The sequence below is a fragment of the Peromyscus leucopus genome, chromosome 16_21 (genome assembly GCF_004664715.2).
Source record: "Peromyscus leucopus breed LL Stock chromosome 16_21, UCI_PerLeu_2.1, whole genome shotgun sequence".
NCBI lineage: Eukaryota > Metazoa > Chordata > Mammalia > Rodentia > Cricetidae > Peromyscus > Peromyscus leucopus.
Window position 1 is genome coordinate 19,364,313 of NC_051084.1, and position 14,901 is coordinate 19,379,213.

Below are 14,901 nucleotides of genomic sequence, written 5' to 3' on the forward strand. Positions count from 1 at the left end.
AGAGACCTGCAGGAGCAGCATGCAGCACTGGAGCTGACTGCTCACCTAGGGAGCTGATCTCAGCCTCTGCTCTGCTGCTTCTGGCCCAGCACGATGGCCCAGCCGGTCAGACCAAGGCTGTGGGTCGCCCAGGGAGCATGAGGGAAGGAGCGCCTGTGGGGCGGCCTGGCAGTAGCATAGGAAGACTGGTTATTTTAGAGTGTGGTCCACAGGTCTGGATGGAGAGCCGTCACTCCCAGTGATTCTAGAGGTGGGCAGCCGAGGCCAGCTGGTGTGAAACACGGTGACAGTGTCTCCATTGCTGTTCAGCCTCCTGGGGCTGTGGTCCGCCTTCAGGGGAGGTGAGGAAGCCAGGCTGAGGGCCTGGGCTCAGGCAGTGCTGGGATCAGTGTCTACACCGCTGTTGTGTGACATGAAAGCCTGCCTTGCCCTGGAGCTCCATTCATCGTTGGACAGGGCAGGGTGAGAGGGCACAGTCCCACTTAAGAGCCAGGGACCAACGTGCACATCTGTCCCTTACTGCTCTTGTCCTTGATGTACCAGGGACCTCCGCAGCTGCTGTGACACGTTCTGTCACTTGTGCTGCTTGTGTCCACGCAGTCCCTGTAGCACGACTTGATAACTTGTTCTTGCTCCAAACCCAGGGCTTGTGCCTTTGTGTGCATCTTCCATAGAGGAAGATCCAGGCCTGATTTAGAGGAGGCAGTGTGCCCACCTCGCACACTCACCTCCAAGGTGCCTCAGCTCAGGCTCAGTCTCGAAGCTGAAACCTTGAATAACCTGTGCCTGTCCCTGTGTGTCTGATGCTAGGCGTAGGGCTCATTCTGTGTGACCAGCAGCAGGTTGCACATCATGCCTAACCTTAAGAAATACCTTGGGCTACCTAGGTGTATGCTGTGTAGACCCCAGGGAATGCCACAACTAAGGGTAGGCCAGGGTTGTACTCTGCAAAGGGGACACTGAAGACCTGGTTCCTCTCCTGTCTCAAGTCTGTACCGCATTTTTTTTTGTTTTTTGTTTTTTTTTTTGTTTTGTTTGTTTGTGTTTTTTTTTTTTTTGGTTTTTCGAGACAGGGTTTCTCTGTGTAGCTTTGTGTCTTTCCAGAACTCACTTGGTAGCCTAGGCTGGCCTCGAACTCGCAGAGATCTGCCTGGCTCTGCCTCCCGAGTGCTGGGATTAAAGGCGTGCGCCACCACCGCCCGGCTCTGCACTGGACGTTTAAAGCTGAGGTGTCCTGTTAGATCAAATTTTGAAGGTTGCTGCCATTCTGTTGGTGCCTGCCTGTGGATGACACAGTCAGTGATGCTCTTCTCTCTCCCTTGTTCCTCAAGAGCTTGCACAGGTTCGTCTCCAGTATGTACAGGACATGGTTTTGGAGGTCGATGCTCAGGTGGCTGCAAGAATTCTGACTTTGGAAGCTGAACACAAGGTTAAACTTTCACTTCTTCAGACTGAGCTCAAGGAAGAAATTGAACTCTTAAAAATAGAAAACAGAAACTTACAGGAGAAACTTCAGCACGAGACCCACTTGAAAGAGGACCTGGAGAGCGTGAGTAGTGACCCTCGGCAAGGTTCTGTATTCTTTTGGAAGGCTTGTGGTCTGTGTGCAAGAGGCGGTCCTCAGGACACCCTGAACTATGTATGGCATTGCTATTGGAGTGTGCGCACCAGATGCTTGAGGAAAGAAATGCAAGTGGGTTTTCCAGAAAGCTTCGTTAAGGTCTGGTACCCAAGGGCAGAGCCAGTTTGGCTCCTAAAGGAAATGGTCAGACATCCTCATGGATCCTAGGAAAGGCACTGGCAATCTTCTAATCTTCATGCCACTGTCTTCAAAGTATGTCCAGATTCTTCACATCCTTCATGGTGATTGTTCAGATACTGAGCCTCCCCCTAGGTATTTGTGAGTTTGAGACAGTCATTGTCGTACCATTATGGGCATGGACAGAATGGAAAAGGTCAGCCTCTTCGAAGCTACAAAAGGGCTTCCCTATGCAGCCAGTGTAGCTCAAGGAGTGGGAACTGGTATTTCTTTGTCTTTTGCTGCTTGTATGTTAACTAAGCCGTGCTCTCTTCATCATACTTTTTTTTTTTTTAAATTTATTTAACTTTATTTTATGTGCATTGATGTGAAGGTATCAGATCCCCTGGAACTGGAGTTATAGACAGTTGTAAGCTGCCATGTGGGTGCTGGGAATTGAACCCGGGTCCTTGAGAAGAACAGTCAGTGCTCTTAACCGCTGAGCCATCTCTCCAGCCCCCTCTTCATCATACTTTTAACATGTCTGAGAACGTGTGTGCCCTCAGACCTGCCCTCCTCACGCTTCTGTTCTTTGTGAATGACTTTGGATTTTCTTATTCTTCATCAGAAAAGAACTTTAGAGGAGTCTTTTTGCCTTCAAGTTTGATCACCAAGTTGCCTTTAATATTAAGGAACTGGTAAGGACTTGGACAAGATAGAACTAATAGAGCCTTGTGGAAAGCTGTGTGAACCACCCAGGCCAGCAGCTGTTCATGTGCTGGCATTCTGTAGTCTGTGGCCTGTGATCTTTCCAGACACTGGACTCAAGACAGGTTCTTAAACAAGAGATGTTTGTTTCCCTGTTCACGTTTTTATCTGAAGAATCAGTTCAAGAAAGGAATGTGGCCAGGCATGGTGGCACACGCCCTTAATCCCAGTACTCCTGAGGCAGAGAGGCAGATCATTGAGTTTAAGGCCAGCCTGGTCTACAGAGTTAGTTCTAGGTCAGGGTTCACAGAGAAACCCTGTCTCAAAAAAACAAAACAAACAACAACAACAAGTGGGTGTGGAATTCTCCTATACTAATTTTGTTAAATTTTTGCTTTAAACATTTTGAAGTTCTGTTATACACTTACTTGTTTGTGATTATAGCTTCCTGGAAGATTTACCTTTTTATTATTGAAGAAATATCTCCTGATTCTCTTTGCCTTAAAATCAATTTTCTCTATTGGTATAGTCATGCCAACCTTGATGTTCATTAAAAAAAGGTTCTGACATAACAGTCTTGCTAAAATATGGAATGCTAGGATTGCAGGTGTCTGCCACTATGTTGAGCATCATGTGCTTTTCTTAGCTTCTTGTTTTATATCTTTCATTTAGGTTAGTGAATGTAAAGTGTATTTCATGTAGATTGTATTGTTAAATATTAACTTATTTTGATAATCTCTGCCTTTTAATTATAGTTCTGAGTTTATGAACATTGAGTGCAGTTATTGATGTGGTTAGATTTAGGTCTGCCATTTTATTATTAATTTTCTGTATGTTCCTCTGCTCCTTTTTTCTCACCTTTTGTGCCTCAGTTTCCTAGGTGTTAACGTCCGTGTATGTTGTTACCTCAGCAATAACAATGGTATGAGATTTGCTCTGAAAAGGCAGGTATTTGAAAGAAATCAAGAGAGCTGAGTATGGTAGTGTATACCTTTAATCCCAGTATCTAGTACTCCAGAGGCCGAGGGGGGCCTGTGATCAGGAGTTCAAAGCCATTGTTGACTATATAGTAAGTTTGATGCCAGCCTGGCTTAAATTATGAGACCCTATCTCAAAGTAAACATAAAAATAGAACAACAACAAAACCCAAAAAAATAAATTGAGAAAACTGAAAGCTATTATGGGAAATAATAGTCTTGGGCTTTCTTAGCATATCTGGTGCCCTTCATTCCCTCCTGAGGATCTGAGTCCATATGTGCATCGTTTTTCCTTATTTTTAGGATTTCCTTTAGCATTTCCTGTTTTTTTTTTGGGGGGGGGTCTTTTGCACAAGTTTTCTTTTATTTAAAGTCTTTTTTTCCATCTTTATTCTTAATATCCTTGCTGCAGTAGAATGTCTTTGGTGACAAGTGGTCAGGGTTTAAAGTATTGGTTTGAACCCTGTTCTGATGATTCTGTTATCTGCCAGCTCGGGACTGTTTGCCATTGATTGCATTATCTCTTTAGCACGGGTCCCATCTTCTGGCTTTGTTTGCTTGTTTTATATCCTCTAGTTTGTGTTACATCTGGATATTGTAGGGGGTATCTTGTGAGACTATAGGGTTTTGCAGTTTTGTTTCAGCAGGCAGTTATCTTGATGAACTCAGAGTCCACATGCCATCTCTATTTGGGATGAGCGTTTTGACAGTTCTTTTAGCTTTAGTCTGCCTGCTTTCAGAGCCTGTTCTACGTCTGCATTAATTGGGGTCAGCCTGAGTTTGGGCCATGTCTGGTGTTCTACTCAGAAGTTGGTCTGATTAGATTTGTTTACTCATTACCAGAAAAAAGGAACATAGGCTCTAGTTTGATGGAGAATCATGCTCACTCTCACATTCTTTTTTTTGACATTAATTTGCTTCTTATTAATGGTAGAGTTTATTCCATATTTTCTTCTTTAGTGAAATTTAAGGTATCTGCCTATCCTCAGCTTTTTCATTTATCTTCCTATTTAAGTGACCTTTAGAATTATTTCATTTATTATCGATCAGGTGACTTAAACTTGCCTCTCTTGGGTCCCCCTTGCAAAGGACCTATAGGTCCATCTTTGCTCTAGGTGAGTGTGATTTCCTGCCTGTGTGCTTGTGTGCATGGTTTCAGGAGTTGGATTTTGTGGAGGAAAGCACAGTTTTACTTTTGTTTATTTTAGAGTATTTCCATTCCCATCAACCTAAGATGTATTCCCACTGCTGTGTTTTAAAATAAATTGTAAAATCTCCATGTTCAAGGGTCCACTGGGAGTCATCGCATTCTCTCATTTCTTTCCTCTTACATAAAACCATGTCGTCTTATAGGTCAGACATAGTCTAGTTGAAGACCATCAGGTAAAACTAAAGACAGCTGAGGAGAAGATTCAACTACTGAAGCAGGAGTTCCAAAAAAAGGAAGCAGAGTGGGAGCATTCACACGAGGACCTAAAGAGAGAAGCTGAAGAGAGATTAACCTCCATGTTTCTTGAGCTAAGAGAAAAGGCCGAGTCTGAGAAACAGTCCATAGTAAACAGATTTGAACTTCGGGAGTCTAGCATGAGGCACCTGCAGGACCAGCAGGCGGCCCAGATCTTGGACCTGGAGAAATCTCTGATGGAGCAGCAGGGCCGTCTGAGGCAGTTGGAACAAGAACTCACTAGAGATGAAGTTCTGCCCTGTAGCCACTGTGGCCAGGAGCCCCTTGTGGCCCAGGATGAGGAGCACGTCATGCTCCTCCGTGAGAAGGAAGATTGTGCCCTCCAGCTGATGATGGCCCAGAATAGGTGGGTAATGTTGTGGAGTGGTGGGTTTGGTGTGGAGCCATTTGCCCAGAGTGCTGGCAGAGGCTCAGAGGGACCCAGGAGGGTGTAGAGTAGATCTTGGTTGGGTAGACAACCTGGAAGGAGGTGGAACAAGGTGTAGTATACCCCATTTTTACTACTAAACCAGAAGAGAAGGCTTGTGCTCCATAGTAGGTATGCTGGGAGTAGCATGGTCATGTTCTCTGTGGAGCTTGAGTGCCTTGCATGGACATGAGTATGCATGCATCCTGTGTGTCTTCATTCTTGTTTGCTTCTTTGTTTTTGAGAAGTGGTCTCCTTTTATTGTCCAAGCTTGTCTTAACGGTACACTACAGTCCTCTAGCCTCAGCCTCCTAAATGCTGTAATATAGGTACATCTCATCATATCTAGCTTTTATTTTGAGACACAGCCTTCTTGTGTAGACTTTGAAGGCCTCATACTCTGTGTAGCCCAGGCTGGCCTCTGACTCCTAATCCTTCTGCCAGAGTCTTCTGCCTGCTGTGGTTATAGATAGATGCATTGTGTCCATATATGCTTCTATTCTTTGTTTGAATGTTTTAAAATTTCAGTGACAGATTTTTGTTACAATAAACTGAATTTTGTTTTTTATTATTTTTAATGTTTTCATGTATTTAAATTCTTAAAAATTATTTTCAGTATATGGGTGGTATTCTGCCTATATGTATGTCTGTGCACTATTCCTCTGGAGGCCAGAAGAGGGCATCAGATCCTCAGGAACTGGAGTTACAGACCTTTTTGAGCTGTCATGTGGGTGCAGGGAATTGAACCTGTGTCCTGGAAGAGCAGCCGGTGCCCTTAACTCCTCAGCCATCTCTCCATTCTCTCAGTGACAGACTCTTTTTGTTTGGTTGGTTTTTTGAGACAGGGTTTCTCTGTAGCCCTGGCTGTCCTGGAACTCACTATTTAGACCAGGCTGGCCTCAAATGCACCAAGATCTGCCTACCTCTGCCTCCCAAGTTCTGGGATTAAAGGCATTGCCACCATACCTAGCATTCAGTAACAGAATCTTAAACCTCACTTATGAGGTCTTATGTGGACATGTTCTTCATTGAGATAAGTGTTTTGTGTGTCTTTTCAACTTAAGCATGTTGTTTTTAAAGGAAACCTTTCCTTCTCAATCACATACTTCCTGAAGTTGCAGATTTAGAACATAAACAGACTGTTCACCTCGCTGTGCCAGCTCCTCTGGAGTCCCCAGTCCTCAGGCTGCGAGGCTGATGTGTACTTAGGGGACTGTCGAATCTGCTGGTGGTTTGGCTCCATTTTGTTCTCCACCTTCCCCAGCTCTCAGCATCAGGGGTGCTAAAGAGTTTGAGATTCGAGTTCAGGTGACCCATTCTTGTTTGGGTCAGATCTCCACCTCCACAGGACCTTCAGGTTCCTGTCTCATAGAATCCTGCAGCAAACTACCCTGTGGAAGACCCATGGCTGAGAAAGTCAAGGCTCTTGGGCCTGGGAGATGGCTCAGCAGGGAAGAGAGATTGTTGTGAAAGCATTAAAGACCGTGAACTTGACTCCCTAGCACTCAGTGTAAAAGCTAGGCATGGCTGCACATGCCTGTAACTCCACTGCTTGGGAGTGAAGACTGATAAATTCCTGAGGCTCACTGGTCAGCCATCTTAGCTAAGAGTGGGCTGGTTCAGGTTCAGTGGGATACTCCGGTTCAAGGGAATGAGACAGATCGATAAAGATACCCAGTGCCCTCCTCTGGCCTCTGCATGTGTGTTTGTGGTACATATGTGGATAGACACACACACACAACACACGTGCACGTGCACACGCTCTCTCGAAAGTCACTGCTCGTGTAGGTAAACTTGACAAGCTTACCATGAAACAGCCTTTTCCTGCCAGGGACCTCGGCACTGTCTGGTTGGTCACTGTTTTACAGGTGCGATCAGCTCCTCTCCTTCAGTTACAGCTTCCTTCTCCCTTGGGCTTTCTGCCCTCCTTCCCCTGGCCCCTGCCTTGTGGCCCTGTTAGGTACAGAGAAGTTTGGGGTTAACTGCTGTCTGTCACAGGTGAGCCGTGTTTGAGCCTGCTGTTTGAGATCCTTCCTGTAGGGATGTGTGTAGTTTCTCTATGGATGCTGCATCTTCCCACAGTCTTAAGAACTGCTGACTCCATGGCCCTTGGCCTTGGAGTTACTCAGGCTTCATATGGCCCCTGGGTTTGTCCTAGGGAAGGTTCAAATCCAGAACCCAGGCGTCTCTCTGTGGGAAGTGTATCTTGTGGCTCCAAGGGGCTATGTACGGTGTGGCCATGTGCCCTATTGGCTGTGTTCTCCTTGAGTGTTGCCTCAGGTTTTTGGAAGAGCGCAAAGAGATAATGGAGAAGTTTGCCAAGGAACAAGATGCTTTCCTTCGAGATGCCCAGGAGAAGCACATCCATGAGCTCCAGCTCCTGCAGCAGGGACACCAGCAGCAGCTTCAGACCCTGAGGATGGAGCTTGAGAGCAAGCACCACTCTGAGCTCACCCAACAGCTCGCCTCCCTGGAGAGCAAGCAGCAGGTACTTCTTGAGACTCACGTGGCTGAACTGCAGGTAAAACACAGCGCTGAAATTCGCACCTTGGAGATGAGACATTTGTCAAATTTGGATGCATTGGAATCCTGTTACTTGGCCGATGTTCAGACTATTCGGGATGAGCACAGAAGGGCTTTGGAGCTTTTGCGAGCAGAGCTTGAGGAACAGCTACAGAAAAAGGACTCTTCGCACAAAGAGATTTTGACACGTGAGTTGGAAAAACTGAAATTGAAACATGATGAGGAGCTTCAGTCTGCAAAAGATAGCTTGAGAATCGAAATGCATGCCAGACACACAGAGAAAGTGAAAGGCCTGGCCACTGACGTGCAAGCTCCACGACAGGTGAGATGCCGGGACCTCCCTCAACTCCGGGCAAGTCTCCCTAATACTCACGGATTGGCCACATGTTATATGTTATTGGGCATTTGTGGACATGCATCTCTGTGTCTTGTTTACACATCTGAATGTGTTTGTGAATCACGTACCTATGTCTCTTGTGCCTGTGTCTGTGTCTTTGTGTATATGGGTACATCTCTGTTGGCACATACATGTTTGTGTGTGTATCTCTACCTCACAGTTGGTTGATAGCAGTGGTGATTTATGGTCTCACTGTAGATGGTAGGTAACAGTCAGTTAGAATTGTTTGGAGCTCAGTTCATATTCACATTGATTGGTCTCCAGAGGTCTCAGGAGCTCCCTGAAGTTGACCTGAGTCCCTCCTAAGAATCTTAGTTTTGAGACCACAGTAGAATGATCTGATTTTTGTGTTGTACATGCAAAGCCTTGGTTCTCTTTATTTTCTGAAATTCAATGGTTTTGGGTGTTTGTTTGTTTTTTTTTTTTTTTTTTTTTTGTATGAAGAGCAAGGATGTGATGATCCTTTTGGCTGGTACTTCAGGTTTTCTATGTGAAGAAGGAATTTCTGGGAAACTCACAGTCAGCTTATGTGTATTTGCAGGACACAGGAGTCTGTGATCATGAATAAGCCATACCTACCAATTTAAAACCCATTTAGTGTGCTTCCTACTTCCTTTGCCCTCTCTAGATGGTGGGTTCTGTCTTCCTGAAATGGATTAGGCTGTGGTAATGCATGGAGCTGCTGGGAATGCCTGCTGTAGGTGGTGCATCATCCTAGTGTCTAGGTTGACCTAAGGACTGCAGCCATTTTACTTCTCTGGACTGCTTTGGAGAGCTGGTTAAGGCTGGCTGCTGGGAGGTCTTCACCTCAGTCCCATACTCTGGAACTGCGACTTTGGTTTCAATAGATTTCTGTTCTCCCTTGCCATAAGCCAGTACAAATTAAGGGACTAGACCTTGTTCCCAGTCCATGGATCTGAACCTGTAGGCCATAGTGATTCATTTGGTTTAAAGAAAATTGAGTTCTGAGCTGGAGAGTGGTTAGTACTTGCTGCTCTTCCAGAGGATCCAAGTTTGGTTCCGAGCACCCAACTCCAGCTCCAGGGGTTTCAACCCCTCTGGCCTCTGTTGATACCTGCTCTCATATACCTATACCCACATGCAGACACACTCACCATACATAATTAAGAATGATAGAAATACATCTTAAATAAAATTAAATTCTAAGATAATATTTTAAAAGTAGAAACATACAAATCTCACACAAATACTTACTTGAAACCATGACTGAACTTTTTTGGTGGCAGAATTTAATTATAGGAAGCATTTGGAATGTTTACCACTTCCTGCAAATCTTAATACTCCTTGGGATGGGGAAATCTGGGGTATGCCGTGGTTTGACACTTGTGGAAACTTTTTCTGGGCAGGAGGAACTGGCTATGGCTCTGCACAATCAAAGGTACCCGCTGGAGAAGGATGGCAGTGCAGCCTTGGGTAGCGTGGGTGCTGAGGTCTCGCTGCACCAAGCTGTGCCTCAGGAGCTGCGACACACACACACTGTTGAAATGCAGAAGCCACAAGCAGAGTTGGCCAAACCTCAAGAGCTGCAGGCATCTCAGGAACAGGCTGCCCAGGTAAGCATTCCCATGTATAGTCCCGGAGGTGACACTTTTCAGTGATGCTGCACTCACTAGGGCAAGTAGTTGATGACCACCGTGGAGCCACACTGGTCATTGTGGGTGTAGGGGTCTCTGGTTGAGCTCAGCTCACCTCAGTGGGGAGTAATGTTTTGGTTTTGATTTGTATGTATTTGTATATGCATGTGTAAATGTTTGTTTGCATTCATGTGGATGCACTTGAAGAATGTGTGTGTGTGTGTGTGTGTGTACGTGTACATGTGTACATGTGGGGAGGCCAGAGGTTGATTGTCAAATGTCTTTCTCGATCACTCCCTTTTATTTATTGAAGTTGAGTCTCTTGTTTGAATCCAGAACTCACTGGTTCAGCTAGTCTAGATGGCCAGGTGGCTCTGAAGATCCTGTCTTTGCCTTCTGCATCCTGGGATTATAGGCAAACCCTCTTGCTTTTATGTGGTACTGGGGATCTGAACTCAGTTAGGGCAAGTACTTTACCTGCTGAACCACCTCCCCTTCTTAAAAGCAGTATTTAAATGCCTGCCCACAAAGACAGGACACAGTAGGCATCAATTGAACTGCTGTTTCTATGTGGAAAGAGTAGAGAATGTGATGGAGCAAGCTGATATGCATGGTTGTGACTGTCGACACAGTACACCTGAACACTCTTGGAAATCTGTACACACAGTATGGTTTCTTCTTCAGAATGTATCTTATGTGTCTTGTCATACCACATGACGATTTTGAGACGAACTCTAACAAAGCAGTAGGACCCTTCTTGGACTTGTGAAGCTGACAGGAGGGGCCTGGTTGAGGTCCCTGTGATCTTTGTGAAAAAACGTTCATCACCATGGTCTCCCAGTGTGTAATATGCTAAGAGGTCTTGACCCCATCAAGTCCAGTCCTACCTGCTGGGCCTGTACACACAGGTCCATGTATAAACACACATGTGTACACAGTGCATACATGTTTGTGTATAATACGTAGAACACAGTGTATGCACATATTCTGCATTCTGTACCTGTAGGCTTGAAACCCCCCTGGAGTCACCCGAGGACCTTTGAAGCTCACCTGCCTGTGTGTTCTTAGATTTGAAAGGCTATTGTTTCAGGATCTTCAGGGCTTGGAAAGAGAAGAGTCTGCAATGCCTCAGAAGTGATTAGATGTTTCTGTTAAATGTGCCAGTTTATTGAGATGATTTCTTTTTATAAATACTTTCTCTTGAGATGCTTTTTAAAAACAAGGGTGAAGGCTAGGGAGATAGGTCAGTGGTTAAGGGCCACTGGCTGCTCTTTCAGAAGACCTGAGTTCGATTCCTGGCATGCACATGGCAATTCACAGTGGTCTGTAACTCCAGTCCCAGAGGGACCCAACACCCTATTTTGGCCTCCAGAGGCATCAGGCACACAACTGATGCACAGACTTATATGCAGGCAAAACTCTTATTACATAGAAAATAAAATTTATTTAAAAATAAAAGCCTAAGGAATGGTGAGAATGGGAGAAATAGTCTTCCACACAGAAGACACACCAATTGGTTATCCAGTACCAAATGGTCAGCCCAGAACCCTGACGTACAGCTAACATTATGCAGACTGATTAGGTTATATTTATGCATTTAGGGGTGTGTGTGTGTGTGTGTGTGTGTGTGTGTGTGTGTACACATACATATATGTATGTAATAATGAGTGAAAAAAGAGGCCATGCATTTGAAAGAGAGCAAGGAGGGGTATATGAACGAGTTTGAAGGGGCCAGTGATGTAATATATTATAATCTCAAAAAATAAAAGAAATAATTTTTGAAAAACTTTTAAAAAATGTTATTATGAGCTGGGCATAGTGGCACATGCCTTTAATTCCAGCACTCAGTGGACAGACACAGGCAGATCTCTTGAGTTTGAGGCTAGCCTGATCTACCTAATGAGTTCTAGGCCAGCCAGACATAGAGAGACCCTGCTTCAAAAACAAACAAAAAATTATTATGAAAAGACCAAAACAAGGCAACAATAATGTATTTTTTTAACTGTCAGATAAAGCCCTCAAATTTGCCTGGGTTTGCTAGATTAATAGCTCACAGTTACCTTGACATGTGGCTTGATTTCTGCAATTAGAATTTGTAGTTGTTTATTTACATGAACATTCCCTGACAGGTAATCAGAAGAGAACATAAAAGTAAAAAGAAGACTAGAAGTGAGATACACTCCCATTGCTTATTTAAAAATCTAGGCGTTGGTCTCCAGATCCCACTCATGACGCAGCTCTGAAGGGTTGGCGTGAAGTAGCAAGTGGTCTCCAGAAGACCAAGATCTGCGGCAGGGTCGTACTGTGGTTTGAGACCCAGAGAGATTGGATCGGGTTTGGAGGGCAGCCTTGTCTTCATCCAGAGGCTCCAGTCTGCCCACATGCTGTGGTTTCTGGGTTGATTTACACAAGTGCTGTCCCTCCTGTCTTGAGGTGCTCTCCTGAGCTGCCAGTGTGCTAAGCCAGTGTCTTTGTACTGATTTGCTCGCCGGTTGCCAATAGGTAGCTCTTACCCATCCCCTCTTGCAACACATGGAACTGGCTTTCAAAGCGATGTATGAAGTTTGTTTTCTGGTTTTCCATGCTGTCTTGGGTGAGAATGCTGTTGAGTGCTGGAGGCATTTGTGGTAGAACTGTCAAGTGCTTGGGGCCATCTGTGGCAGCACTTGAGTGCTAGGCAATATCTACAGTGATGCTGTTAGGTGCTTGAGGTATCTGGTGATGTCTGGATATGGTGTAGCTTTGCACCTGTCCCCTTGTCTAGGGATGTACATAGTTGATGCCTGTTCATGAAGATGCTTGTGTACAGCTGATTTCAAAGAAAGGAGCAGTTGGGCTGTGGTGAGGTAGAGGTGCTCCTTTACCTTTTTATGTTAACTTAAAAATTATTATGTTTTCTGGGCGGTGGTGGTGCACGCCTTTGATCCCAGCACTCGAGAGGCAGAGGCAGGCGGATCTCTGTGAGTTGGAGGCTAGCCTGGTCTACAAAGAAAGTTCCAGGGCAACCAAGGCTGGTTTAAAAATTATTATTACATTTTAGTTGATCTGTGTATGTGTGTGTACAGTAGTTTGGGTGTGGAGGTCTGAGCACAAAGTCCAGAAGCCTGTGCTTTGCTTCCACTCTGGGTTTCAAGGCTTGACTCAGTTGTCAGGCTTTATAAAGCACCCTAGTCCACCGAGCCTGTTTGTAAGCCCTTGTGTTAACTTTGTTGTTGTTTTTTTTTTTTTTTTTCTGGAGGGGGATTTCAACGTACACAACATTGAACAATTCACTAACAATCCAGTAACAATCCAGTAAACACCTGATCTGCTGTGCAGCAGGCTGCATGCTGGCCTTGGTGTATCAGCGGCCCCAGGGTAGCTTTTCCATGGTTTACTAGCTGGATAGAGCAACAGGAGTTCCTCCACCCCATCCCACTTCTAGCTTGAACTTCTGCCTTTTCTGGCTCTGCTCTAAATTGGGGTCTGCACAGGGCCTGGTGTGCAGCGAGGCTTTTTCATTTTCATTCCCGTGAGGGTGATCGGCTCTTTACCCTTTGCCCTGGATCCTCGTGGGCAGGGCTATAAGCAGAACCAGTCTTGTCAGGTGGTCAGACTTGCCTTGGCTGTGAGACGTTTCCTCCGGTGTCTTCTCCAGCTCTGACAGACATTTCAGAGAGCCTCTCAGAGTGCTCCCCAGGATGCCAGGGCCAGTGTCCCAAAATAGCAGGGATGGACGTGCTGTTCTTGCTGTCCTTCATGCTCTGCTGAGCCACAAATATCTTGCACCTGTCTGGAGAGCAGTCTCTTCTCTGCAGGCTCATTGACTAGAATGCCTGTTAGTGAGGCTGGAGCTTTCCAGATTGCTGCCCTTTGGAGCTAGGCGGGTGCTTTCCAGATCACCACCCTTGGGAGTTTGCTTGTGAAAAATAGTCTCTGAAAATGTAAGCTTAAGTTTGTTTCTTTTCTTTTCCTCCCTTTCTCCCTCCTTCCCTTCCTCCCTCCTTCCTTCCTTGTTGTTGTTGTTGTTTTTGTTTTGTTTTGTTTTTTTGAGGCAGGGTTTCTGTGTACCCCTGCTGTCAAGGAACTCACTCTGTAGACCAAGCTGGCCTCCATCTCACAGAGATCCGCCTGCCTCTGCCTCCCAAGTGCTGGGATTAATGGCGTGCACCACCACTGCCCAGCTTGATTTCTTTTTGCTAGAGCTGTGTATCCCTGGCTGTTGACACTAAGCAAGGACTGTGATCCAGAAGTAGCTGCAGAGTGACCAGTGGTGATTGTATAGGGCTGTTTCATATTTTCTTGTATCAAAACCAAACCTGTTTATAGGCTAATCTTAGGAAGTGGAAAGAGAGCTGTAGTCGGTTTTATGTAGTTTGGTTGTCTGTATTTCATTATTAGCAATGTTTATCTTTATTCCAAGTGCTGTCTCTCATTCTTTGTGCACTGTCTCTCCCTTTTGGTCTTTCCAAAGAGTGTTTGTTCTAGTTCCTAATATGCAATCTTGAAGGTTTTATTTTTTTTTATTTTTTTATTTTTTTTGGTTTTTCGAGACAGGGTTTCTCTGTGTAGCTTTGCGCCTTTCCTGGAACTCGCTTTGGAGACTAGGCTGGCCTCGAACTCACAGAGATCCGCCTGCCTCTGCCTCCCGAGTGCTGGGATTAAAGGCGTGCACCACCAACGCCCGGCGAAGGTTTTATTTTATTTGTGTGTGTGTGTGTGTGTGTGTGTGTGTGTGTGTGTATGTATGTGTATGTATGTGTATGCCACATGTGTATGTTGCCTGTGGAGCAGAAGAGGGTGTTGGAACCTCAGGAATTAGAGTTATACTGGTTGCTAGCCGATGGATGGGTACCGGGAACCAAACTCAGGTCTTCTGGCAGTACAGCAAGTGCTAAGTCGTCTCTCCTGCTCCTGACACATCATTCTTACACTGACCATACCAGCAAGTACAGTGGTTTTTTTTCCCAGGCTGAAAATAAAAATGGTTGTAAAGAAGGCCAAGGCAGCTCGAGGTAGGGAGAAGTTGCAGGGGTGGAACTTTTGGTACGTTACCTGGTCAGATTAACTGTCGTGAAACCCTGAGATTCCAGCCACAGACCTGAGAAACTGC

The 14,901-nt window shown here is 45.3% G+C and overlaps 1 protein-coding gene across 10 annotated transcripts in view; it reads left to right on the top strand.

Moving 5' to 3' along the window:
- Positions 1-14,901, top strand: part of Pcnt (pericentrin) — a 107,257-nt gene that overhangs the window by 22,978 nt on the left and 69,378 nt on the right. For all 10 annotated transcript variants that reach the window (XM_028874273.2, XM_028874268.2, XM_037199869.1 and 7 more), the window contains 4 exons: positions 1,332-1,549; positions 4,777-5,234; positions 7,575-8,139; positions 9,582-9,788. In XM_028874273.2, the coding sequence (XP_028730106.1) occupies positions 1,332-1,549; positions 4,777-5,234; positions 7,575-8,139; positions 9,582-9,788 (1,448 nt within the window). The remainder of the gene's footprint in view (positions 1-1,331; positions 1,550-4,776; positions 5,235-7,574; positions 8,140-9,581; positions 9,789-14,901) is intronic.